The 27,460-nt window shown below is 44.2% G+C and overlaps 1 protein-coding gene across 5 annotated transcripts; it reads right to left on the reverse strand.

Moving 5' to 3' along the window:
- klhl14 (kelch-like family member 14) lies at positions 1-27,284 on the reverse strand. 5 transcript variants are annotated; one of them, XM_037276675.1, is made up of 22 exons: positions 27,158-27,284; positions 25,373-25,506; positions 25,095-25,279; positions 24,324-24,486; positions 24,032-24,218; positions 23,874-23,930; positions 23,673-23,802; positions 23,516-23,594; positions 23,283-23,420; positions 23,072-23,190; positions 20,858-20,995; positions 19,035-19,169; positions 14,932-15,184; positions 12,884-13,002; positions 7,360-8,263; positions 6,072-6,193; positions 3,186-3,275; positions 3,028-3,106; positions 2,772-2,962; positions 2,517-2,675; positions 1,524-1,681; positions 1-1,340 (listed from the first exon to the last, which is right to left on the reverse strand). In XM_037276675.1, exons 15-22 carry the CDS (start codon positions 8,238-8,240, stop codon positions 1,200-1,202), a joined length of 1,821 nt encoding a protein of 606 aa, XP_037132570.1. In that variant the 5' UTR covers positions 8,241-8,263; positions 12,884-13,002; positions 14,932-15,184; positions 19,035-19,169; positions 20,858-20,995; positions 23,072-23,190; positions 23,283-23,420; positions 23,516-23,594; positions 23,673-23,802; positions 23,874-23,930; positions 24,032-24,218; positions 24,324-24,486; positions 25,095-25,279; positions 25,373-25,506; positions 27,158-27,284; the 3' UTR covers positions 1-1,199. The 5 variants fall into 5 exon arrangements, with proteins under 5 accessions (XP_037132570.1, XP_037132571.1, XP_037132569.1 ...); XM_037276676.1 differs by lacking the exons at positions 19,035-19,169; positions 20,858-20,995; positions 23,072-23,190; ... (7 more) ...; positions 25,373-25,506; positions 27,158-27,284 and having other exon boundaries at positions 14,932-17,516; XM_037276674.1 differs by lacking the exons at positions 12,884-13,002; positions 14,932-15,184; positions 19,035-19,169; ... (9 more) ...; positions 25,373-25,506; positions 27,158-27,284 and adding an exon at positions 10,012-10,255 and having other exon boundaries at positions 1,524-1,666.
- Positions 27,285-27,460: the final 176 nt, after the last annotated feature.

The raw sequence follows: 27,460 nt of genomic DNA on the forward strand, positions 1-27,460 counted from the left end.
TTTAGTCATCAAGAGTCAGTTTATTTCCATAGTCTAAAATGCAAAGGACATAAACAGGATTTGAGAATAAATCCAAAAATGTTTCACTGCGGCAAGCGATTATGTACAAGAAGGAAGTCAATAAACCTTTACAGGATTCAACATTGAGAGTTGACTTTTCTTTCTTTTTTTGTTTTAACTCAGCAACATAGACAAGACTGGACTAATTTGTACTGAAAGTGTTTTTTTGTTTTTTTCCTTAGTTGAACACAGCACAATAAATCATTTACATACATTACAGTGAACTCAAGGGCTCACTATTAGTGCATCGAAGGCTGCCCAATGCTCATATATGAAGGCGTATTAGGGCCAGTGGACTTTTTTTTTTTCTTTTCAGTGTGGCCCAAATACTTCTTCACAATCACACATGGAAGATTGTAGTATGCCGGAAAAGTCCAGTTGGTGGCATGTTTATTTTCAGTCGCCACTCTATTGACCCACACATGCTTGCAGTACATTGGCGAGCAATTACAATTTGATTGTACCATCAATACGTCGTTCTGATCACTAATTAGCGCGTCACAATTGAGATCGACCAATAGGTAAGAAAATCTTCCAAACCGTTTTGGAATTCAGTCAACTTGGGCTGCGCATTTAAAAAGTCATCATGTTTTTTACAGTGCAATTTGAAAAGTAAAAGGATCCCACTTTAGATGTAGACATGTGAGGGAAAAAAAAAAAAAAAGTAGCAGTGACCAAGTGTCAACAGAGTGAGCCATGACCACTATTTATACATGAAAATGTAACTCACCCAGTCCTGGTTGAGCTCCAACATCCAGCGTGAAGGACCTACACGCTCTCTGCTTCTGTTCAGATTGACGCGTACAAGATATACGACGGACCCGAGAGCTAGCATTGGCTAGCACTGAGCTAATGCGTGCTATAGGATAGAAGAAAACAGCCAGTGACGGTGTCAATAAATCAAAGCTCATACTGTATGAACGTGAGCGGTTTAAATAGATGACTTTCCTTCCCTCTCTTTACACCTTCAAAGGGGGAATAACCTAAGTGCTCCGGGCAAACTTGTAAAAAAATAATTTATACACCCCCACGCGACTGAGCAGGAGGGAGAGGTCGGTGTTAAAACGGCTGCCTGCTTACGGGCGATCCTCCCACCAGTCATCACTCCGGTTGCCGCCGCCCCTGGGCTGGATTAGTTGTCATTTATTGAAGGGGAGGCACGCGGGCAAGATGACGGTGGAACAGGCCGGGCCCGCCAAAGGTTCTGCCACCTCGCCTTCCAACTCTGTCCATGTGGCCTTCTCTGGGCTGTAGCAGATGGTTGAAGACTTATACGCCCCCTAGAGGCGAGAGAGGAGAAAAAGAGTCCGAGTCTTAATTTTAATAAAGACAATTTCATAGGGGGGAAAAAAAAAGTGGAATCGATGACCCATGTAGAGATTTCAAAACTAGGAACCTGCTTCCAAAAAAAGGTGAGATAATTACTCCTAAAGAACAATTACAATATGTGATGTTTAGCGTACCATGCTCCAGCTGTAGCCACCCACGAGGAAGATGCTATCATCCAGGACAGTGCAGCCCGGCCCACTGCGTCCCTCCAGGATGGGCGTCTGCAGAATATTCCACTGGTCGGCTTTGGGGTCGTAGCACTCCACTAACATGACGTCTAAATGAGAGAAACCTGTGAGTGGGGACAGAGAAATAACTAAATTATAAAGATAGCTTGGAGTGAATCTAATTACAAAAGACAATAAAATCGGTAAGATGCAGTCCGAATTGAAACGGGCGAGTGGAAAATTACACTTGGCATTTTCCCCTCACATTTCTCGAGTTGGTTCCAAATTAATAAGGGTCTCGCTTTCCTGGGAAATATTTTGATCGCTTCAAAATCTTGTTTTGATGGAGAAAAAATCATCCCTGGCAGGTGTGTGTGTGTGTGTATGTGTGTGGAAAACGGCACCTGGCAGAGTATTGCAAAAAGGGTCCTGGGCACTGATCTGACCCGCTTCACATATCTGGTGTTGGATAGCCTACAAAATCAATAATGTTCTTGCTTTGACGTGGAGATGGAAAAAAAAAAAACCCCTGAATGGAAAGTGCTTGAAGATCTGACCTGGTTCACATTCTGGTGTCAGTTATGGATCTTGCTTTGAGTCTCAGTTGGATTGATTAAGACTTTTGACATATGAGGGGAGTGTTACAAAAAAGTTCATCTGCGCTGTTGTGGGAGTGAACACAGCCAATTTGATTCACCGCCAGTTGTAGCTGCTCCCTTTAAACCCAGCGTTCTTATCCCAACATGTCGAGAAATAATGGCTGAAGAAAAACAACGCTGAAAAGAAGCCGCTACAGAAAGGACGAGAAAATGAAAGGCAAACAGATTGAGGCAAAACAAAGAAGTGAGTCACAATGTTTTCACACCATGCAAAACAACAACATTGCTAAAGTAAAGAGAAAGAAAGGAAACAGAAAACAATCAATCTCTTGATTGTTTGCCGACACGGCCCGGCGCTTACCTTTCAAGTGGTTCCCCCCGATGGCGTAGAGGCGATCGTTCATTCCGGCCAGCGTGTGAATGGCGCGCTTGGTGTTCATGTCCTGTTTGCGAGCCCACACGTCCATGAGCGGGTCGTAGCAGTACAGCCACGACACGTACTCGCCGTTGTGGACCCCGCCTGGAAACAAAAAAAACAAAAAAACGACCGGACATTACAAAAGAGCAGGGCGCCAAATACTTTGACGGGATACATTTCATTTCACATCCCCCCGACCTGATATGTAGATCTTGCCGTTGTGCACGGCGCCGGCGTGGGCGGCCAGAGGCTGCGGCAGAGACGACACGTAATTCCACTCGTTGGTGTCCAGGTTGTACGACTCCACGCTGGAGAGGTAGCCCGTCTCGTTGCGGCCGCCGATCACGTACAGGTGCTTGTCCAGGCGGCAGGCGAAGAAGCTGGCTCTCCTGTGGAGGAAGCGGCGCCCGTGAGATAGTTTGAGTTGATCCGTAGTCCCTTAAAGTGTCCTCACCTCTCCTGCATAGGAGGGAGTTGGATCCAACTGTTGAATCTGGGATCATAGCGACTTACAAAATTGGTGCTGTGTTTTCCTACAGAAATGGAGAAATTGTTTATAATCAGTCTTCTCGACAGGATGATCTCGATTCCCGAATGCGGTATTGTCGTTACCGTTGGGGTTCCACTGGTCCTCTCCGCCGAGCAGCAGCAAGAAGTTCTCCACCTCCACAACGCAGTGATGGGCACTGTTGTAAGGCATGACTGTGCGACACACAAGAGAATCAACGTTACGGGTGACCCCACATTAAAGCCTTTTTTTAAATGGAGTGTAATTGCACATCCATCACAGTAGGTGGCAGTGGCGCTCAAATGTTTTCTTCCCTGACCTCACACTCCAAAATCTTTCCAGACAAAGTAGCAAGAGGACTTGCTGACTATCCTCGTTTAAAAAAAAAAAAAAAATCACTTCTGATGGGGTTCACCTGCTTTTGAGCTCCCCTCCCCTCCATCTTCTTTTGTTGCAGTGACCCCCATTGAGATGTGGAGAAATGGTCTTGGGTGACAGTCGTAATGAACATGATCGTGTTCACTCAATAAATCTCGGGCGAGGTGGCGGCCGGGCGGGGGGGGGGGGGGTCTCCGGCGGAGCACAAATCAGTGGAATGTTAAGGCCCACCTGTCTGTCTCCATCAGTCATTTCCACCGCCGCCTCCCCGGCGCCTGATGGATCACAGTTGCCGCAGAATTAGACAGCCTTGAATCTCATTGCTTTCCAATTGGCCCTCTCGCTACAATCTCACTCGCTCGGCCCTGCCTGACGTGCGCCGACGAGGCGGGAGAAAGCGACGTGTACGCTAAACACGGCTTTATCTCGGGGATTAGGTTGCCTGCCTCGGGTGCAGCTCAAAGACAAGTGCCATACGACTGCCTTACATGCTATTTACATCATCGTTCAGTCAGCAGTATGTAGGCCGCGCATGGGCGGCTTTTTATTTGACGTCGAGTGACTTGGAATCATCTTGTAGCCGTGGAAAGGGGGCGGGGCAAGAGAGGCTCTGCGGGGAGTACAGTGAGAGGAAACGGGACATTTGCCCTCCCTCTACAGGTGCCTCGGACGCAAGCGGGCGGCGTGATAAGTGGCAGGCGAGGCGGCGTCATACCTGAGATGGTGGAAAGCATAAAACATGCCATTGGCTTTTAGCTCTCCCTCGTGTTGGACCTTATTGTAAAATGAAAGTGGATGAAGTTAATCTAGCTTCTCGCTTTGAGATCCTCCTGCAGGGTCCGCTCCGTGCGTGGCTGCCGTCTACACTGAGCTCAGGGGCTCACTAGAGGGAGTCAGAAACCTCTGCATGGAGGCAGGCCACACTTGACTGACTCCACAGCTAATGCACCAGCTCTGTCTCTTTTGTCTTTTTTTCTTCCCCCCCCAAACACCATTCCCGCACTAGGGTGGAGTGCCTTTTATCTTTAATGATGCAAACTATGTGATTACGGCCCTTTGTTCACGCTCCCGTCGGTACGCTAGATGGCAAGCTTCACACTGGGATCAACGGCGAGTGACACACAACAAGAGGGAAGAGAATCAAGAATCTTCCCAAATTATCTTGATGAATGTCTTAATCAAAGGCTGTCCCTCTCAGGTTTCGCCTCATTGGAAAGTTATGATTGAATGTTAATAATCTCCCTGGCTTTCACATCCATTGTGTGCGTGGGCCACATCAGAGGCTCGCTGATGTGTTCAGGGGATGATTGTGCAGTTTTGTCCTTCCGCGAGGCCACGGACCATTTGAGTGTTAACTTTTTTTAGTTGTGACTGATGGAAATCCCCACTGACCTTTTTTGCTAGTTGCCGCTTGGACCCATGAGGGTTGAGGGTAATGAGCAAAGGACAGTATAGACTAAGTTGTGCATGTTGAGTGCATACTGATGAATATGGACAAATGTGACCCAAAGGAAAAAAAAAAAACAGTCATGTGATAACCATGAAATAAAAAAATAAAAAAGTGGTGTAAATCTTCCAATAGGGCCCATAAAAAATACTAACACTGAGAAATGAGCAATAACAAATAAAAGCTCAATAGGAGCAAATCGAAAAATATTCCTATTATCTGAGGTTTGACCTTTGCATTATGAGAGCAAATGGAGGGAGGGGTGAGTCTGGAAAAGGTCGAGGATGGTAGAGAGGGAGGCAAAGTGGCTCAATTTCGACTCATGAAATACAAGCTCTTGTAACATCATTGACGCTGGAAATACAAACAAGTTCTGTAAATTAAAAAAATATTGTTCAGCCTCTTATTGAACAGAATAATACGACTTGGAGGAGTTGCAATGCAAATCGACTTCTTTGGACAGCAAACGAGATCAACAGCGCCTCTGCTGGTTGCAGAACATAATGCGCTCGTTTTCAACTCGTTTGTTTCGAGACACGATCAGGATCGCACGATCGACAGAAATCCATTTGGACTATTTCAAGTCTAGGCTAAAGAAGTTGCTATAAAAACAAACTATTTCAAGATAGTCTTACCGTTTTACAGATTGTATTAAAAACAAAAAAACGGTTAGAGACCTGCGCCCTAAGCATTCTTTTTTTTTTTTTTTTCCGACTTAGAAAACGAAGGCCATAGACTACTCTTTAAACTGTGTTTGGGTAAATAATTAGAGCAATTCAGCCACTATTGATCAGCGCTAGCGAGTAATCAGGATGAATTTGAAAGCCATTCGGCAAAGATATCACTCAAAGCCCGCGTTCAATCTCTGCCACTGCAGATCATTAGATTCAAGAGAATCTCATCATGCATCTCGGCAGCATATTTCAGCAAAAACAAGGCGAACCAGGCGTGACGCTCCGCAGTGGCGTGAAGTCACGCTCTGATTAGAAACTTATATTAAAAAGTGATAGTGATATATTATTACCTGAAGGATTTAGGGAACTCCTTCACTCAAATTAACCCGCGTTAAAGTCATCCAAAGGAACGACCGTAAAAATCCTCCAACAGGAGAAAGCTGTAGAAAAGAAAAAAAAACCTCAAATAAAATCTTTTGCCTTAAACTCACTTGTGAGGATCTTCCATGTTTTTTTTTCATCGTCATAGTACTGGACCAAATTGCTGGGGAGGCGATCGGGTCCAGGGGGCAAACCACCCACCAGTAACAGCAGTCTCTTATTGGAACGGATTCTGTAATGACAACAGCAAGCACGTGGAGTAAATATCTTTTTTTTTTTTTTTTTAAAAAGGCATTGCTACCACAGAAAACATTTATTACAATTAACCAAAAGGGCCGTGTTATGGAATGACTGGTTATTACACTCTGGAAATGTATCCTTCTAATTAGCTGTGAAGCGAGGACGGTCCTGCAGGGTGCCGTGCCGGAGGCGAAAAGGCAATTGAACCACTGCCTATACAATGTCTCCATCTCATTGGCCATCATGATTCATGTGACGTGGAGCGGCCGTTTTGTGAGAGTTTGCGTGTGATGTATAACCCGGCGGGTTTACATTGAAGAGAATTGTCTGGCTCCTAATGGGCTCCAACGCAAATCTGGCAATTAGTCACAATCTGCAGTCATTTATACTACACACACACCTGATTTCCTTTTTTCATATTGTCCTTATTTTTATGCATGGCTACATCACTAGCATCTCTCGTGCTACTGGCCCACTTGGAATGTGTTTTAGGGGTTATTCGTATGCAAATGAGCCCCTGGACATAGATAATGGTGATTAATTGAGAGGAGAGACACAGTGGCACGTGAAACTAATTATGACAATTTCCGATTCCGTGGTCATTTAGGTCCACGTGTGGAAATAGATATGTTATGCAGATTTCTGCTCCCAAAACGTGTAAAAGAGTAGAATGCTTATGCTGATGATTAGTACATCACTGCCAGTGAATATATTTCCAGCTCCTCACAAGATTGCAACAATCAATGTTTGAACAAAAAATAACGACATATATTCTCAGTGAAATGTATTTTTTGGCAATGAATCAAACATATACCCTCTTTTGGGTGTGCAGCATCCTATCTGATCCCTGATTAAAAAAATCAGGTAAGCTTCACGACAACACAGTGGTGGGTAACATGTGGCTCGTGGGCCATATGTGACCCTGAGTGGATACATTCCGGTCCGCCACGTGTCTTTAAAAACAACCGTATATTGCACGACATGCTCAGAACATGCTCAGAATATATCAAATATTTCAAATATGTCCTTTGGATGACTATAAAAACTGAATTGGCCCTTGATGCCATAACATAAGCTAACATGGTAAATAGTCAACCAACGACAGCCGGTCTGACCACAACTTGGTTGATATTTAGACGACCAAAGTGGTCATCTTACCTGCTGGCTGTGGTCTGCTTGCAGTGCTGCCGAAAGGGCATCAGGTGGTAGTTCATGGCGTCCAGCAGCAGCTTCTGGCACACGGGGTCATTCCTCATGAAGTCCACCGACTGCACCCTCTCCACCAGCTCCGGGGCCGGGATGAGAGCGAAGCGCAGCCTCTTCATGAGGTCCGGCGCGTAGTGCATGCGGGTCTCTCGGTCGTGCTCCAGCCACAGCACCGACATCTGGAAGAGCGCCAGCTCCGACTCCACCGGCGGCGGCAGAGCGTCCAGCATGGCGCACATCTCCTCGAAGTTAAGCAGCAGCACGTCCTCCACCAGGTACTTGTTGGCCAGCTTCTTGGTCTCATCCAGTCCGTGGAGGGCGGCTATCTTGCAGATCTGCTTGTAGTTCTGCACCGAGATCTGGTCGTTGAGAAACTGCACGCTGAGCTTGGTGATCTGGGGGATGTTGAGTATCTTGCTGACCGACAGCACCTCTTCCACCGTGTCCAGGGAAAGAGTGACGTTGGCTGTGTACAGGTACTCCAGCACGAGTCTCAGTCCAACAGAGGAGCAACCCTGCAGGACCAGGTTATTGATGGGCCGGGCACCGGGGGTCACCAGCTTGTCGTCGGGCGAGGACGACGGGGTGCCGCTGCTGCCCTGGTCCCCCTTGCCGCCCTCGTTGTTTCTGATGGCATTGTGGGAGGAGAAGAGCGACCTGAAATACTGGGAGCAGGACGCCAGCACCGCTTTGTGGCAGTGGAAGTGCTGCCCTTGGGCGGTGAGAGTCACATCACAGAAGAGCTGCTTCCTCCAAAGCAGGTTGAGCCCGTGCAGCAGCGTGTCACTGTGCGCCGGGTCAAAGGTGGACGTTCTGTCACCCGATCTGGACATGGCTTCCTGATTGTGGACGCCACCTGGGCAACACATAAACCATGCAAGCCATTTACCTCAAAGCAGCACAACGCATGTAGGCTCAGTCTAGCAAAGAGAGGGAAAAACATAAGTTACTGATCCAGGACGTCGGAAAATTTACATCCCACGTGGATAAGTCTTCAACTTCTTGTTCACGCAGCAAAAAAACAAAACCAAAAAAATGTTTACTTCCCATCGTGCAACAAGAACACTACGCAGGCTGGAGGCGCAACCGCACGGGAGACCCAAAAGAACGACCGAGATGCTGCGGAGCTTTATCCCGCGACGAGGCTCCGTACGGCGGATACGCAGCGGCGAGATCCTACGCAGCATGGATGTCCGTCCTCTCGTCCTGCCCTCCTACAGCCGTGCTCCCCCGCAACCAAGACGCCGCACGACGCGCGCATTTCTAACCAAAAAACACTCCATCTTTTCGTCCACCAGAACAAGAAAACGTCTAAAAGTTCCACCGCGATGTGCGCGTCTTTTGTTTGCGTCCGCGCCGTAACAAAACGCCGTTTCTGCGTGCGTAAACTTACGCGCGCCTGTGACAACTAAATGAGAGCAGCCACAACTTACCTGACACACACTCACCACGCACACACTCAGGAAAAAAAAAGAAAGAAAGTAATCTTCGGCGGGGGGGGGTCCTCCGAAAGCTCACTCAAAAGTCTCTTCTTTTGTTCTTCTTTTCTGAAAGAAAAGCGAGTCCAAGCCCCAAAAAGTCCCAATATGGCGTTATTTGTTGATCATTTGTTTCCTCGGAATTAACCAGAAGTGTGCGAGTGTGTGAGAAGGGAGCCGTGCTTTCTGCTAGAGGAGAAGAAGAAGAAGAAATATACGTGTGACAAATTATGCTACCAAGAAACAACACATCATTATCCTTGGGCCTGGGGCTCAGTGAGTCGTAACGAGAGTAATAGGAAATCCACGGTTGGGGAGAGAAACGGTCGTGCATGGCCGGTGGAGAGAGACCATGCAGGGGTATGGATGCTGGAGAGACTCGCAAAATTATGGCTCAAGGCTATTGTAAAAACTGTCGAGCGTAAATGACTGCGATTTCAAACATCTATGGAAGAAAGAAAAGAGGGGAAAAGGGGGGAGAAAAAGGCGAGTCTCTCGCTTTTTTTTTTTTTTTTTCCACCCCTCGCTGTTATGGAGAGAAACCGTCAAGTTTTAGTGCGCATTGCTAATTAGTCAATTTCTCTCTGCCTTCACAGCCCGGCGACTTTGCTGCTGAGCTGAAACTGCTAATTTCTGGGACCAGCCTTTTTTTGGCTGTGAACTGGATGGATGAATGGCTTGTCTCGCACAAATGACAAAAAGCCCCTGCCTTAATCTCCATCGGCAAAATAACCCCTCATCTTCCCCCCCACCCTGCAGCTAGTCCTTCAAAAAGCAAGGTGCTCCAGACAACTTGTGCATACGCATCATAAATTCCATGTCCACTCTATGTTCATAATGCCCCTCTGTTTTTATGCACGCAAGGGCAGGATCGTAAAAGCGACAACAGATGTAGGTCCTACTGTACTTTCATTCGCGCTACTTTTAAATACAGACTTGGACACACGATCGGAGATGGATACTGCCTATAATCATCAACTGAATCGAAAAATGAATCAGAGATTGAATTGTAAATCCGATTGGGTCGAATTGGGCCCTCGCCAATCTAATCAAATCTGGACTCTGAAACGACACAGCCAATGTTCACTAAAGTCTTAGAAGTAATACCAACAAAGTGGATTCGAACCTGAGTCCACCGAGCCACAGTCCATTCCTGGTGCCTCGACCATGCATGTCTTGGGGTCCGTCTCACAGTGGTCAACTGGTCCACCATCTCACTTTTCAACCTCTGAGTAGTAGCAACCCTGATTCATATCAAAATGGAATTGGTTGGAAAAACCTCAAGCAACACCAAAACCAGGCTCCGATATAACAATATGAATCTATTACAAGAAAAAACAATATTCACATAAGAGCCTGGGTAGGTTAGCAATTATTCCAGAACTCATTGGAATTATCCCCTCAAAACTGTGACCGACTTGAAGTTTGTCGACGTTACGGCAACGGATGGTTAATGACGCTATTAAAAAAAAAAATGGTCGAGAATGACTTATTAGGACATAATGAACTGTCAATTAAATAAAGAGCTCAATTAAAGCAAAAAAAAACTTCCATGTGGGACTCCCATGGGAGCGGCGGTGACAGATCCCTCAAAAGTTATATGGAATGACAGATCAGGATGAATGTTCACGTACGATGAAACAGAACATCGTGCTATGGACATGCGCTAACTAGCGTGTTTTTCAACCGACGTTTGAGTGACATTAAAAAAAAAAAAAACCTAGAGTGAAAATGTCATTTGAAACATGCCTAGTTGGTGTTTACTACAGTTTAAGACGTAGTTGCGAGGACGCGCGGCAGCGCTACAGTAGTTGGCCGTGTTGCACTTGGGAGTCACATACTGTTATCTTTACAAGCGCTCAGTTAGCACTAAATTACCCGAGTCTCCAGCGAGCCATTCCAACACAATAAAATGACCATTTCCAAACTCTTTCAGCTCTTTGTAGCGGCTCGGTCTCCCGAGGCCGCTGGTCTTCAGATTGCCGGGCGTTTATGGTTGCAATGTGCAGCAGGAAGAGGAGGAGGTGGTGGTGGTGATGCTGGTAAAGGGAGGAGGAGGAGGAGGGAATAGGAGGGAGGAAAAGGGGGGGGTCATCAGATAAGAGAAGAATTTCAAGACTAATTAAACCCGTTGAGACAAAGAATCACACTACAGTGATTTACAACTCTCTGTGCCAGTTAACCCGACTCATATTTAGGTGTCATATTACACAGATCAGATCAGGTCCACCTCCATGATGCTTCTTCCAGAAACCCAGTAGAAATGTCACGGATAGATATTTTAGCTTTTAATAGCTACAATAAACAAGTGCATTGGATAGGAAGAGCCGATTTCTACTCTGCATGTTTTGTTCCATCAACATAGAAGGTCGACGTTTGCTCCCGTCAATGCGCTGAAAGAAAAAAAAGGCAAATTCCGAAGTTGTGACGAGCAAAGTCTTTCATCCATAATTCCGTTTGCTAGCTTCCGCAGAACGAAAATGTGTGTGGGGGGCGGGGGGGGTTATGCTAAGACAGAAAGTATTATTTTCCTAAATGGAAGGTGTCAGATGGTCACGCAAATGTGATCGGCTGTTCAAGATCACCGCTTCCCATCTGCAATTTGTGACGTGTGAAAGATTCAGCCCAAATGTGCTCAGCCGGCGTAAATCCTCAGCACTTTCTCTTATCGTGGAAAAGCAAGATAACCAGCTGTTTACAGATCACAGAACATATCATATTAATATCATGGAGAGGGCGATATCATCTTGTTTGTAAAAAAAAAAAAATATATATATTTTTTTTTTTGTTAACTATCTGTGGTATGGGATTGCAGTCTATGAATTCATATGCGTAACGTGAGTCAATTACATTGTTAAGTACGCTAGCACGATTACATGTGATCCAAAACAAAAACTGTGGCAAGAGTTCTGCTAGAGGTTTTCATTTAACAAGATCTGGAAATTGTAATATTTAGCTTGCAGCCAAGGTAGTAGAAACGATGCTCAAAATTAAAAAAAGAAATAAAAGCTGTCACTTAGATAATGTAATCATAATATATGAAGAAAGCAAGCGAAATATCTACTAATGTAGTCATGCAAATGACCTCAATCTACCTTAATTAAAATGAAATACTATTATTATTATTTATTAGCCGGTTCAAATCAATTGAATAACAGTGTGGCACTTTAAAGACATTTGAACGGCAGATTTCTAATCCAAATGTAATTTTTTTTAAGTATAAGCAAAGTCACAATTTAAAGAAATCACAAGTAAAACCGAGCTTGATATTTTGGCTGTTGCATTTAAATGAGAGGTCAGCACTTTTGTTCCCCCCCAGCAGAGAGTGTTCATTTGTCACACTATCGGATCGAAAATTATATCGTACATGTTAGCACAGATGGGGCTAGTCGAGGTCACGGAAGAGTATTTTAGAGGATCAGGAGTTTCTGAATGGGCAGCAGCTGCTTGACAAAAACTCTTCGGACTTCTCCATGAATTGGACAAACGAGGAGAAAGTGAAGGAGTCGGAGGTTGTAACTTCTTGTGTTCAATTTGGGCCATGGAAGAGAGCTGATTAACAAACTTATATGAGTATTTATTGCAGCAACAATTAAGTGCGTGCTTGCGTTTTTTTTTTCCGGTTAGGGATGACTCAACCTAAACCATCCTAGAGGGGCCAATAAGATAAACCAGACAGGACTAGCAACGTATATGTGCCATTCGGGGAGCCCTGCTGTTCTCTAACCCCCACACATGGCGGAGCCGCCGCAGACACGCCTCAGGGAGTCAGCAGGCAGCCGGGAGAAACAGGCGGTGTGACCCCCCCACCATCCACCCCAATGTGCAAGCACATGTATGTTTGGTTCTTAAATGGGGAAAAAACAAAACTAATTTGTGTGGTTCAACTGAAAAGTCCGGACAATATGAGGATGTGGGTTGGGGGGTGCTTTAAGGTGGAAGTATAAGAGGAGGGGGTGCTGCTTGTGCTGCACAGTCCCCCAGCGTGATGCATCTACCTTCAGGGTGGCAGCAGGCGTGGAGTGGGGTGCGACGGAGCGAGCACGGGCTCAGTGGCGCGGTCACCTGGGGACGCTGGAGCTGTTGTAGCAGGACTGATAGTTCTTCCTTGGGAGGACTGCAAGATGAGCACCATTGTATTAGTCCTTCTCATTGAAAGTTTTCAAGCATCCTACTCACAGACGTTTCTAATAATTGGTCCCTTTCATGGAACTAAAGAAATGAGTTTATATCACGGGCTGAACTGGCCTTCTGAATTTCAATGCGGTGCTATTTCATTTTTATTTTCCTACATCTTAACCCGAGAGACTGGCCCACAATCAAGACAGTCCGTTAATCCATTTACAAGATAGACAGCCAACGGAACCAATCACCATCGGCGATTACGTCACAATTGAACGTTTGATTCTTAGGGAGTCTTTTGGTGGACTGGTGCCATGACTCAAAATCATCTTTTAATATTACGAAGGGGACATGGTAAAGCTCCACACTCGAAACGGTTAAAAGAGCAACAGTGTTGCTGTTTTGGTTAGCAACAGGGCAGAGTAACTCCATGTTTGAACAAAAGAAAATGGATGGATTTAAGCAAAACACATAAACATTATTTGCAATAATATTCGGCGATAAACACAGTGTTCACTTCAGTAGATTCCTTTGGCAAGGTTGAAACCAGCAAATTATTCCACAGCTTTTCATTTCATACATTTGTGCGGCAACTTTTCGAGTCCTATCTTTTGGAAAAGTCGGCGTCTAACATGGTCAGCTTTCGCAATTATTCAGTCCACTGACAAGTGAAACAAATGGGAACCAACCCAGTGCATCCTGCATTATCTTCACTCCTTGGATTCGCTGACAATAATTAACACAATGGCAAGTTTTCTGTTTCTGGGCACCACGTACGTTTTCCACTTTTTTCCTCCTGACGTACAAATTAAGCCTTGAATTCGAGTCACGGAAGGTCACGTGACATCAGCTCGCCATAAGCACAAGAGCGGACCACCTCACGCTATTTCATCACATGATTATGTGGAGCACATCAACATTACGTCTAATATATGGAGTTAAGTGCATATACACACTGGCTGGACACTTCATTAGATACTCACACAATCGAATACAAGGCCTGTCAGGGAGGTATTCCTTTAACTATGTGTTTATTATTACATTGCATCACGGAGAGAGTGGCTTGTAATATTTTGAGCACCGCATAAGGGATTCAAAATATGGTATGGTATTTATAGTCAACTATTTTTTTGTTGTCGTGCGCAAAGGGACCAAGACGTCCCCTGCCGCCACTCCTATTTCGGCCGACGAGTGTATTACAGGTTTTTTAATTATAGGGGAGCACATTCCCCCAGCATCCATTAAAGGAATGCCATGCTAATTTTAAAACCTCACAGCAGGCACTGGCGTCGACGGCAAGAAAAGTGGATGAGTTTCTCTTTAACAGCTGTAATTTGTGTTTTCCAATCACCATGCTGATTTCTGCTCATTATGCTCCGGTTTCACACCGGTAAGTGAGCAAAGTTTGGATTGATTGACTCTAATTAACTAAGAAATGTTCCGAGCCACGGATTTATTACCATGCTAGCTAGCCACAAATGTCAGAGACTTTCACAAATTATTATGCCGCTAAGAGAAATATCTGGGAAAATCAGACGAGTGTGAAAGCAGAAGGAACACGTATTGTTATCGCCAAGAATTAGTTTGGCATGTTTTTCTGCACGTTTAAAGAATCACTTGAGAGAATCCGTAACTTTAAAGCATTGACAGATCTTTTTTTACTTGGCTAAACACAGAATTGCAATGGCTATATTATCAAATTAGTTTTGTTTATGCGATGATTATAATGGACAGTACGACATTTTTGTGCTAATCTGCAAATTCAAATTTTGCAAACTTTCTTCAGTGGGATAAAAAAAGAATTCTTTTTGTACACATCCTACCAAACTCAACAAAATCTGCCACACAAAATCAATTGTGTGCCCCCTAAAACTTCTCCCTCATTGATATTTCAGACACAGTGGCACATCTCTTCTCCACTCACATTCTTTCCCAGTTCTCCGTCGCCTCGGTGGCTCAACTGTGCTCTCTAGCTCGGGAACAAAAGGCGGCCTGGTCAGAGAGGACACCTCCATTTCCCTGTTTTCAAAAAGACCTCAAAGCAGAGAGTTTTCGTTAGCCGGAGAGCCACGCTCCGATTCACATGGCTCGTCGCTGATGACTAAAAGCGATCGCTGGGGTGGATCGGCGCGAGACGGGCCCGTCGTCTGCATGGTGGCGCCACGCTGAAATGCTGCCTGTAAATCAGATTTGCAGAAGGGATGCCACTATAGAAACCCAGAAAAAGAAATACTTTGATATATCACAGAATACGCGGTGAGACTTGGGCCTCCTTGTCACAACAAAGCGCAAATACAGTCGGACATCTCCCGAGTGTCCAAAACGCTGTTTTTGCGGCGTTTTGGTGTGTGTGACGGACAGTTGTAAGTTCAAATCATTCAGGAGAGGCACAAAGAATGGAAACACATGTTGAGGCCAAGAACCACTAACAGTTGTGTGTTTGAATAATACTCTCGTTACAATTTCATATCTAAGTACGTGTGGCTAAAAGCAAAGTGTGGGGAGTCTCTGTCGCCAAAATAAAGTGCAGTCAGTCAGTGACAACAGTGTCAAATATCGACACTGTCCTTCATTTCTCATCCGCAAAGTGTCGCTTAGTGACATATCTCAGTTTCTGGGTAGGTGCTGCGGTTTTGGTTAGCAATAAAGTTCCGATGGGCTTATCAAGGGAATTGTCTACTGATGCTTTTTTTGCCAGATGGGATGAGATATGTAAATTTAGAACGGCATTTCGATAGGATATAACGTAGACTAAAATAATGAATCTCACTATTTAAGAAATTGTGGTAAAAATCCCTTTTTGCTCGGTGATAGCTGATATTTTGAGTTTTGGAGGTCACTGTTAGGGGATTCTATGCTGGACACGTTAGCGTACATTTTGGGGCGACAATTTCTTTTTTTTTTTATCTTGAAATGTCTTAAGCTACTGGACAGCTCTGTGGATGGGCGTGAGGTTGTTGTGTCCACACTGCCCTCTTCTGTTGCCACGAGCAGAACGGTTGTGCGTGCACGACCACATCCGCAGCACAAAATCAACAACGGTATCTCTATTAGGCTGCCGCAGACAGACACAATGGGAGCCACGTGCATTGGCAGCACATTTTCAACAAATATCACAAAGAATTTGTATTCATGAATCATTTTCATTATTTATCATTCCTATTTTGATGGATGTAAATATTTAATGGGTCGGATTGCGTTTTGGTACGTGTTATTTATTCAGGAACTTTTAAAATGGAGCATGCACCATCTGCATGATGCCGGTGAGAAAAAAAAAATATTGATTCTTGAACGCAATCAGTTAATATTTAAATTTGAAATGTTTCCCCGGGCTTTTATATTTTCTTCCCATAGTGCGGAAGGAAGCAACATCTTTTTTTGTGCACACTATTTACCCCTGGATTGCTCGGGGCGAGTGTCTCCATAATTTTCACTCCTTTCTCAGGTCCTTCCCACAAAGGACTTAACTAATGATCCGTGGACAAAATGAAGCATTCAAATTTATTCATTAATCATTCATCTCCAGCTCATTGAAAATGCTAAACTTCCACAAAATTAAGATTGAATATTGAAAAGTGATTGAGGGAGACAGCTCTCCGAGTGACGGAGAGCCCGAACGCAATTTGTGGATCGCACATGCGCGCATCCTCACGTGGTGGTCAAGGTGCGCTAAGTGCTAGTTAAGGTCACCGGCTATCACTAGTTGTAATTAGATCTCGGAATCTGGAGAAGCGTAGAATTTCTGTCAACACGGCCTGTAATTATTCTCTTTTCCAATTAATGGTGACATAGATTAATTATCTGATGAGGCAAAGCCAATTGCAATCATTCACCCAGCTAAAATTAGATCAGTCCTGACAGCAGCATGAAAGTCACCTGTTTCATTGTTATGGATCTGCAGCGAGTGAAAGGGGAGGGGGCGAGTGTCGGATAGTGAAGCGTGTGAGTAAGTTGTCTGGTACAGGTGAATGTCCCGAGCTGAAGACATCGACTTGTCCAGCCTGGAATTGTTTGGTCAAGTCGCTAGTGGAGGTGGACGCTTGGAACAGCAGAGTTCAATTTCCTGTGACAGCGCGCACAATATACACAAATATACAAAAGCAATCATGAAAATGAACGAGAGTCCATTTTGGAAGAAAGTCACAGCTCACTTCTTTCTTAAACAAGAGACTCTTGGTCAACCAAGTGCGGGTTCAGTGCTCAGCTCTTCTGTTCTCAGCATGCAGTTTTTCTATTAAACTGCCTGGCACTGTCAACCGGCTTGGGAATGTGAGCCGGCGCAGCCATGCGGAAATTCTCTGACTAACAATTATATCAGAAACAGGATCTTGGATTACTGTCCCCAGGGACCGGGCCGGTGGGCGTCTGCTCCAATCATTACCGGCCATTCAACGAGGCAGCGCGCTGCTCTCCACTCTTAGCCATTGTCAATTACGCCATCCCTGGTGTAAAGCCCAAGCAACACAAAGCTGAACTGCCAGTTCCGGCTGCAATGTAGCAGGCTGACAGCCCGCTGCACCCCCCCGCCCCCTCCCACTTCACTCCTCACAACCACCGGCAGCACATCCCCAGTCCCTGAGGTTTGCCGGCATCCTTCCCTCCGAGGCGCTTTCCAGCAAAAACCGCAACGGCGCTCGCCGTAGCCTGACCTTCCGGCGGGGTCAAGTGGACATGATGAATCCGTAAGAGGATTGGGTCTGGCTCTAACAGCGATTACCTCTATCGATTTGTTAACTTACAAACTGGCAAATGACTCATTCATGTCGCGCTCAATTAAAAGCTATTAGCATCTCAGTCTAATTCTTAATATTCTGACAGTCTTTCAATTTTTGCCTCCTTTTTTTTTTGGGGGAAGGCTTGGCCACTTCACACAAGGAGCTAAAGTGAGTGCTGCCTGCTCTGATGGGCCCTGCGCTGAGCTGTGACGGGTGACGGTGCGGTGCGCTTGAATACACCGGCTCTTTTGTCCTTCACACTCTGCAGCCCGCTGATAGCTCCTCCCCACCCCGCCTCGAGCTGCGTGATGTGCCGGGGGTGGGGAGTGTGCGCGTGTACTTGTGTGTGTGTTTGCATTGAGAGGCTCGGCCAATGAGACATGGCTACCCTCTGTAATGTCCGAGCTGGACCCATCAAAAAGCATGTCAGCAGTCTGAGGAGTGTGTGTGTGTGTGTGTGGGAAACCACTTGATAGTATTTTCACTAGGTAGTCCCCTGAAAAAAAACGCTAATCAAATCATTGTGTCAGCAAATATCCGACGCATCAGCTTATGTTTGATGAATACCAAGGACAGCGTAGCAATTAAATCAGGTTCAGGTAAAAGCGTTTTTTTTTTTTTTTACTCTACCTGGCTCTGCTGTAACGCCGGACAAAATGATTCATCACTGTCCCTCCGTCCGCTGTGACCTCAGCTCACATCACGGCGCAGATGAGACGCTGATTACTCCTAATTGAGGATCCTTACGTCTCAACCTTGCGGAATCTGTGGCCGCTGGTCCGCATGAGAGACGAAGGGTTGTTCAACGCCCCAAAAAAATCCCATTTTGTCAGCTAATGTCCGACACACGAGGTCACTAGCATAGGCACTCTTGCCGATGCATCGTCTATCCCATCGGGCGCTAGTCTGAGAACCGAATGGACAGAGTGCAATGACGCAAGGCAAGCGTTCTGAAGAATTTGGATATAGCAGCACAGATGCAGTAAAAAGAATAAAAAAGATTAACAATAAATACGGTCTTATCGGCCCCCACTGAACTAAATAATACATTTGTGGTAGATGAATTAAGATTTTTGTATATCATTTCTCTGATGAAAACAAAAGTTTCATCTTCAGGTTACGTGGTGAAGAATTTTTTTCTATTTAGGAAGCGCCAGTCAGTGAAATTTAACAAAGCTACTATGTACTGAACGGTTCTGGAGGATATGATCCAGTGGAAAAACCTTGTCTGGGCTCAAAGTTGAATCACTTTGCAGTGGATGGTGCCACTTGTGCACTTTACTTGCATACATTATCCACGCAAATAGCGTACCTGGGCTGTTTTTATTTTCTGGTCGGCTTCCCGACAAAGAGCCTGGCAGCGGTCCAGTTGAGCCTCGCCGCCGAGCCTGCGTCGTCTGAAGTATTTCACCAAAGCTTTGTGCATCCTCTTCTGCAACAAAGAGAGCTAGGGGGAGAGAAGGCAGAGAAAAGGAATTGGTAAGGCAGGGAGAGGAAATTAATGGCAGTGTTCAAGAAGAATGATGGAGGGGAATAGAGAAAGCAGTCAATAGCCCATTCTGCAGTACACGGGCCTGACAGGAATTTCACAGTCTCTTGGTTTCTCTGCCCACTCGTGTGCACTCATCAGAATCCAGTCACATCTGGCTGCCAGGATGGGGGGTTAATTTTCTCTAAATGCTTCAGCAGTTTTGTTCTAGCTGAGGCAAACTCTGTGACTGCAAAGCTGATGAGTAAAATATTTCTACTTCACCCAGTTTAACTTTATACCAATCCCCTCAAGACATATTTTACATGTACATGCGGCGCCATGAACCCCCCCCCACACACACACACCCACCTCCCGGCGAAGGCAGAAATTATTCCGAGCCTCTCGGAAAGGCACGCTTCTGGCTTTATTATTTGAACGCAGTTTTCACGCAAAAAGAGTTTTTTCCATTGTGATTGATGACATGGCAACCTCGCCACCTTTACTCTTTCGACAAAGCTTATAACTGCCGGGCCTCGTTGAAGAATGACAATATAGTGAAAATTCACTTTTGGATTCAATATTAAAGTTGGTGAAATGGAGTAAGCTTCTGAAATTCTCATTGAACTTTTTTTCGCCATAGAGTTGTAAGTGGGTTGAGTGACCTCTTGACTGTGATGCCAAATTCTTGTTTTGTCTGATAAAAAATAAAAAAAAATAAAAAGATTTGCTGCTATCCTGTGGTGACAATAAGCCATTACAAACCGTTCTGGGTGGGCGTCAATTACTGATTGACTTTTCACAGTTTACAGCAGGTTTCTTTTTCTAGCCCTGCAAAACACAAATAACATCTTTCCATTTGGATGTGCACATCATCTTGTCGAGCCTTCTTGGTTACTTGTCGGTGTTGGTCCGATGTTAATTTGTTGTATTGTGACAGCGTGATGCTTCATTTACAGCGGTTCACCTTGACGGCGCTCAGTGTTGTTGGGATGTTGTTTTATTTTCACTGCATCCTCCTGCTGAATAGCAAACAGATTAATGTGGCGCCGATTTTCTGATCCCAATGACGGGTAAAGGCTGTTAGACAACAAAGTGCCTCAAGTCAAGAGCAAATCAATTAAAAGTGACCGCAAAGTGCAGTGTGTTCTTATAATGTTAATAAAATAGCCCAAAGAGGAAACAGTATGCAAGTATATTCGTTTCAACAGGATGGGTCTGAATCTTTATGTTGACGTAAGCTGGTTATAAATAAAAACTAAATTTAGGAATACAGCAAAGAGGCTTGTGTTGTAAGAGTGTCACGTCGAGACAAACAAAAACGGCGAAGGGCTGAAGCCGGAGTAAAAGGAAATCAGGCTTTGATCATGAGCGTGGCAAATCCTGTCCACAGGATTTCATTTTTGCATGCATTTTGCACTTGATAACATTCATGCAGTTAGATGAGGAATTGCTCAAGTAAAGGTATTAGTCAGTTTTTTGGAACCAATAATATGCATTTGCTCATTGCAAAGGAGAGAGCACATCCTCTTCCTGACATTCAAGCTGTCAAGTGCATTTCCATTTGGGTTAAATAGTGTCACAAACTATCAAGATTCAACACGCCACCTACTAATGTGATGTGTCCCCGAAACAAACAGAGGCAAACTGGTGGAAAGAAAACATACCCGTGCGTAAAAGCAGAAGGATTTCCGCTTTTTTTTGTCACTCAACACATCTCGCTTGGCTTCCACGAGGAGCTTCTGGAGGCCTTCGTACTTGCTGGCCAGCCGTTCGTTTTCCCTCAGCGCAACTTGAAGAGCATCCTGGATGAATTCAAATTAAAGTTAAAGTATTATCACACTTATTTCTGATGGGGAAAAGAAATGATGTCAAACCAAAGTGAGAATAATGATGGATTCAAATAAAAGTTTAAGTATTATCACAGTCAGATTTCAATTATTTCCGATGGGGTAAAGCAATGATGTCAAACCAAAGTGAAAATAGCAGCACACCAGAAAAAAAAAAAGATTAACTGTTGTTTTTTTATTTAAATAAGAAATACACTGGCTGAGTTCACTTGATGCGAGTTGAATAATTGCTGAGGCAGCACAATGTGCAGCACTGATGCAAATGTGTGCAAATAAGTGATGCACATTAGACAAGTAGACCATACAAATACATCGTGAGATTTTTGCCATACCGGCTTTGTTGACATTACAGTAATACTGTACTTCTAATTAAGGAAAAAGAAACAGCAATGCGGGAAAGCTCTCAAGTGTGGCGTCTGTCTACATGTCTCCCCGTTTCATGTTGCCGCTAAATATTTCAAATCTACCTGAAGACATAATGGAGTGTGTCCTCCTATAGTAAAAAGCAAGCAGCTCAACAGTGATGAGTTGAACCCAGCAGAAAGGGGGCCTGTAAACATGACAAATGCCTGCCATTGATTTTGCCTTTAATTACTCCGTGCAGCTCTGACAAAGCCCATCTGACGCTGTTGTTGAAAAGTAAAAGGGAACAAATTACACTTGGTTGCGCATACGAAACTGATAGCGTCTGCACTTTGCATTGTTTACTTTGCTAATCCCGAAATATGCGCATTAAGGAGTGAGCAAAAAATGGAAGTGGAACTTTCAAAGTGGAACACGATCGTGACGCAGGTTGCGCTTGTTACAATAAAAACCTTTCCCATAAGAAATCATGTTAACTTATTAAGAAGGTGGCAGGGGGGCGTCGTAAAAACTTTACTAGCACGACAGGCGATGTTTTTAGTAACGTTTCCATATTCTTAACTGTCACGCAAGCATAAAGTAGAAGTTAAAGACTGTGTAATTAAACTAAATACTGTACAACTAAACTTAACAGCACACAGACCCGACATTGTGCTCTTCATTAGCTACTATGCTAATTTCATCTGTAGTGATTGTACGGATAGGTTTTCCAGAAAATTTGAGTTGAATGTAAAATTGTTCAACTTTGTGTCTTGCGTTTTTATGTACAATGTGTACTGTATGGTGAAGAAAATCATTCAACTTAAAATGGAAAGGCTGGTTCTTTCCACGTGACTCGAGGCTAAAATGCTAATGTAGCTATCGCACGTGCTTTATTTTAGCCTTTGTGATTAAAGTAAGCAATTTACTGCGAGCATCTTTGTATTTGCCGGGGACTATTGTTGTGGCATCAAATTTTGTCAAGTGCGAAGACGAAAGCCTTTTCTTTGCTCGGCTAACTCTTATCTGGCTAATGGGAGTTGTGTCTGTGCGACTTGTAATTCTTAAATTGTCTCACACCAACAACTTCCTTAAAGTTGCTGCACTTGGATGCGTGCCGGCTTAAGCTCCATTGCCTTTTCTTGTTTTGAACTAATGCATTCTTGATCACCGTTTAATGAAACTATATACCACATGGCGATTTCACATTAGATAAGCCATGTGAAACCCCCATCAGCAAAGAGGGCTCTGGATGGGGCTTGATAATCCTGCAGATGAAAACCGTACAATGAACAGGGCTCCCTCTCGCAATTGCCGGCGTCTTTTAAATCCCAAATCCAAATTATATGTTTATCCCAAAGCAGTGTCGGCCCGCAGGTAACAAGCGGCGCGAGGCTCGAGGCATCTCCTTGCGACACGCATCATCAAATACATCCAGACAAAAGACTATAACAACTGTGAGTTGTCATTTGTGGGAAAAGCACTTAAACAAGATTGACCATGGCTTGTAGCTTTAATTGCCCGCAGCTCTTTTGTCTGCATCCTGAGGGGGAAACATTGTAACGAGCAATGTGCTAATCCACAAACAAACTGTGTTTTTTGTTTTTTTTTGGATGCTGTTTTTGTGGATTTTTTCTTGTTTTGACCCTGTACGTCACATGCTCAATTGTCGGCCTGATATGGCGTCACCTTGTTCTTTTGCATTTGCTTTCTTCTCGCTGCCCGCGCTGAAGGCAGTTATGGAACGTAAGGTGCTCACGATGACAGCGGCTGAGTCCCTTTTGAATTCCTCCATGAAGAAAGAAGCCCTGGATGAGGAAAAAACAGAGCATAAAATGTTAAGTGAGCTCCTGAATGAAAACTATACAATCGACAGAGTTGTCATTACATCGTTTCTTACTGAAGTGTTGCCACGGCTTCATCTATCCGTCCGACGTTGTCTTCCATTGTATCCGAAGCATCTTTCAATTGTTCCCACTTCTTTGTAAGCTCACCGATCCTGCCAATTATGTTGTCATATTGTCAGAGACTGGAGCTCCTGTGCACGAAAAGAATAGCTGTCACTCACATTAGCGTCAACAAATGCTACAGAATTAGCCCATTCCAGGAATTGTGAGATGGATCTTTCTTTACCTCGGCAGCTGTCAGTTGGCCACGTTTCAGTTCCTTCTCTCTGGATCTGTTCTGCTTCTTGCGTCAACTTCTTGACATTCTATAATCACAAGAATAACGTGGGTCAGTGAATAATAATTCCAATGACAGTTTGTGGTTGATGTATTTGATGCAGCACCTCAACTAGCTCTTCCAGAGCTTTTGTTGCTGTGGACGGCTCCTCAAATTCAGCCTGAATTTTTATGGTTGATGAGATTTGAGCTTGTTTGGTATTGTTGCAACTCCTCGTTGATATTAACACACTGAAACTGATGGAATGAATATATGAGCATTTAAATGTAGGCCAGCACAGAAGGACACATTTTCTCTCTGCCACTACCTTAAGTCCTTCCAACACCTGACCCGTCAGCTTATTTTGTAGCGTTTCCATCTCTCCCTGCAAGGAAGAAAAAAAAGAATCCACAAGAGAATGTCGAATTTCCCTCGACGCTCCCGCACGAAATGTACGACAGGTTACGGGGCAACGCCTCCACTGACCCTGACCCGCTGTTCTTCCGTGAAGGTGAGCTGCCGCCGCCGCCGCTTCAGCTCTGCCCGAGCGACACGGTGCTAGGCCGCAATTCGGGTCACTTGCTGGCGAGCTATTTCCCGTTGCTCGTCAATGGCGGCAACCTTCTGGAGCATCTGCTTCTTTTCCTCGCACATTTGCCTCACCGCCGTCTTGCTAGATGCATGGCGAACCCCCCAAAAATGTTAATTGAGGGTCTATCTAACCTCCAAATTCAGTGGAATATTATCTAAGGCAAATTTTTTGTGTGTGATGACGTACCTTTTTGATATTTGAAGGTTCAAGTCTTTACAGCGTTTACATTTGAGGCAAACGCTGGGTGAGGGCGGCACAAGTTTCCTCCGCTTGTGCGGCCGCCTTCTCAGCATCCACGATTTCCGTGCGGAGGCTTTTCTCAAGCGTTTCCAAGTGGTTTAACTCTTCTCTGAGGTGACAAATTGTTTTGAAGGTAAGTGAATTAAAAACACGGTCGAGAGGAGGATGTGAAAGCCAAAGGAGCACCGCATATGAAAAACAACAAGCAATCACAACAAAGCAACTTTTTTTTTTTTTTTACTTTGAGTTGTTTTAATTTCCTTAAGGGGGGGGGGGGGGGGGGGGGAATGATATGGAAAACTGAGTTTGTAATTGGTTGTATACAAATAGTTAGGTCTCCAAAGTGACTGGCCACCCATCAAGTGTGAAATTAAACAACCAACTACTATAACTCTTTTATCTTTCTATTTTTGAGAACATGCAGGTGACGTGTGAATCGTTTTGAATATTGCTAACTTCTGATTTTACAAGTAGCCAGTGATGGTCTGCAAATGTCCCATTGAATGTGGTGTATAAAAATAGCTGGGATGTGTGATACTAAAATCTGTCATCAGTAATGGCACTAATATAGAACAGAAAATTTCACCAAGACAAAAAAACTAAGGGCGTAAAGTGTGCTATAATTATTCAAATCTGAGCTGACCTTTTTTATTGTTTGTTTGTTTTACTTTGGAGGTGTTGGACTGTAATTGTTCCACTCTATTCTCATAAATTTACCTTGATGAAAAACGTAACAGCGCTCCGTTTTCCCCCACTGAGAAACATTTTCAACTTTCTTCTCGAGGCGTCTTGTTCTTCTTTTCTCTTTGGGCCTCGGTTGACGACCGGCCTCCAGACGCTCGATCATGTATGTGGCCTGTCCAAGGACGTCGTTTATTTTCTTCATCAGTGGTGATTTCTTTCTGCGGGGATGACAATGCTCACGCTGTATTGTTTGTTTGCAGGACATAACCATCTTACAATATTGAGCTGAAAATACAACCGTTTGAATCTACCTGCTGCTGCCACCAGTTGTCTACCATCCTGCGGAGCTCCTGGATGTGGTGAACAGTTTTGCTGACACTTGGGCAGGGACCGTTGAGCAGTGCACAAGAGCAACGTCGTCCGGAGGAGACGGTCGAGAGGCCTGCTTCATGAGAACATTGAGCTCTGGGAATCAGACTTCGAACCAGAACGTTTGTGTATCACAAACAAACACTTGTCACTATTTAATGAAACAAAGCCCCTTGAAATATACGAGGAGGTAGAACCATCGCGGCATGAACATCAGGAAGCAGCAGATGCAGTTGGAACAAACACTTGCTCTATTTGATTAATTTGACTCTGCAAAGTAATTACAAAAAATTATTTGGCTGTGAAACGTCTTGCGTGACTCCGTACTCTCACTTGGGAAGTGTGGTCGTATAGACTGACATGTTTTGTTTTTGAAAGTGTCAGGGAGAGAGCAGAAAACTAAAGACCGAGCCGAGGTGGGGAAAGGGCGCCATCTGGAGGCAAACAATACAAAAAAGTGAGCAAATTGTAACAAAATCATATGTTTGAATATCATCAGCTCTAGTCACTAAGCAAAATCAATACTAAAAAATATATATATTTGAGATTGATTATTTAGTCATTAACTGTCAACAATTGATAAATTACATTTCATATAATTGTACACTACGCAATATTAACCATTCATACCGAAATAATATATTTATGTGCTCTATCAGCTGCATCATGATAATAGTGTTCAATAATTAAAAAATGTAACAGAATAAAAAAAAAAAAAAAATTAAAAAAAAAATATATATATATATATATATATATATATAAGTGTTTCTTTGGTTACAGCACTACCAATTAGTCACAAGAGAGGGTCAAAATATTAGAAACACTTCTCAGTGTGATGCAGCTTCCCTTGGCTGTGTCATGCTGTGCTGTTAATGTTAATAAAGGCCAACACTTGCACAAAGTTCCACATACTTGTTGATAATGTAGGAACTACAAAATCGTCTCAAGATGTAAAACAAGGGTGTCAAACTTGCACTCGTCTCGGGCCACATCGTAGTTGTGGTTGTCCACGAAGTACGGTCACCAACAAGAAGTACTGGGCAGGCTAATGAGTTAGCAGAAAGATGCTAATTCGCGATCGTGCCAACACGTGAAAACGGACTTCTAATGGAATGTAAACGAACATTTGGAGCAATACTACATTGTCCTAAAGGTTAGACACACGTTTCCTTCATTTAGAAGTTTTATTTTGACTTTTAAATGTTTTATTAATTTGGGGGGTAAAATTCGCGATGTAGTGAAGCCGCGATAAACGAAACACGAAGTAGCGAGGGATCACTGTATATAAAACAAATATGTAATCACATAACGGGTTCATATTTTGCGCAGTATGATTACAAAATGGCTGGTGCAGTTAAATCTTACCCTGTTGTCTAAAACCATCATTCGGTCTTTCTCTTCTTGGCGGGAACTTGGGGGACTCTGTAACGTCACGGGCACCGACAGCCTCGCTAAAAGTCACCACTTGTGAAGGCAGCATTTTGTAGGTACAACACAAAATAAGTTTAGAAAGAGAAAAAACCCACAAATATGTTAACTGAACACCCACAAAAACAAAAACCCGCCGGAGCTAACGCTAGCATAAATTGATACCTTCACCTGTCTCCGGATATTGCCAAGTCACTTACCGATCTCGCTCAACGCTTAATTAACTGAGCTAATAACAAATTAATGAGCTCCGCGGGGGTCGTTGTCATGGCAGAAAGTGAAAGTGAATATCGACTTACTTTTAAGTGAATTGTTGACCTACGCTAAGAGGCCCCGTGCGCGATACGGTTTTGGCACCACGCCGGGTTGGCCAAGTTGTCTTTTTTCCAAAGTTTCACTTGAATCAACCAAAGCGCTGTCAATCTTTCTGCGGTGGTTGCTAGGCAACAAGGAGCCGAGCGCCAGGGTCCTGAGGCGTTCAAGAACGTCGCAGACGGTCGGAAACACCCACTAACAAATTGAACAATTTGTTTAACTAATACATTTCGCTTTCTTTAATGTTCGAAATTTGGTATTTCCTGTAAACATGAATTATTATGTAT

The sequence above is a fragment of the Syngnathus acus genome, chromosome 17, assembly GCF_901709675.1.
Source record: "Syngnathus acus chromosome 17, fSynAcu1.2, whole genome shotgun sequence".
NCBI lineage: Eukaryota > Metazoa > Chordata > Actinopteri > Syngnathiformes > Syngnathidae > Syngnathus > Syngnathus acus.

What these genes read in the sequence shown, in the direction of transcription:
- klhl14 (XM_037276673.1), bottom strand. Translation starts at nt 10,054, where the DNA reads ATGGTCGAGGCACCAGGAATGGACTGTGGCTCGGTGGACTCAG. An exon ending in AAGCAGACCACAGCCAGCAG is followed by an intron (nt 6,194 to 7,359) that starts GTAAGATGACCA and finishes TTGTCATTACAG; the next exon opens with AATCCGTTCCAATAAGAGAC. An exon ending in AACATGGAAGATCCTCACAA is followed by an intron (nt 3,276 to 6,071) that starts GTGAGTTTAAGG and finishes TGTGTCGCACAG; the next exon opens with TCATGCCTTACAACAGTGCC.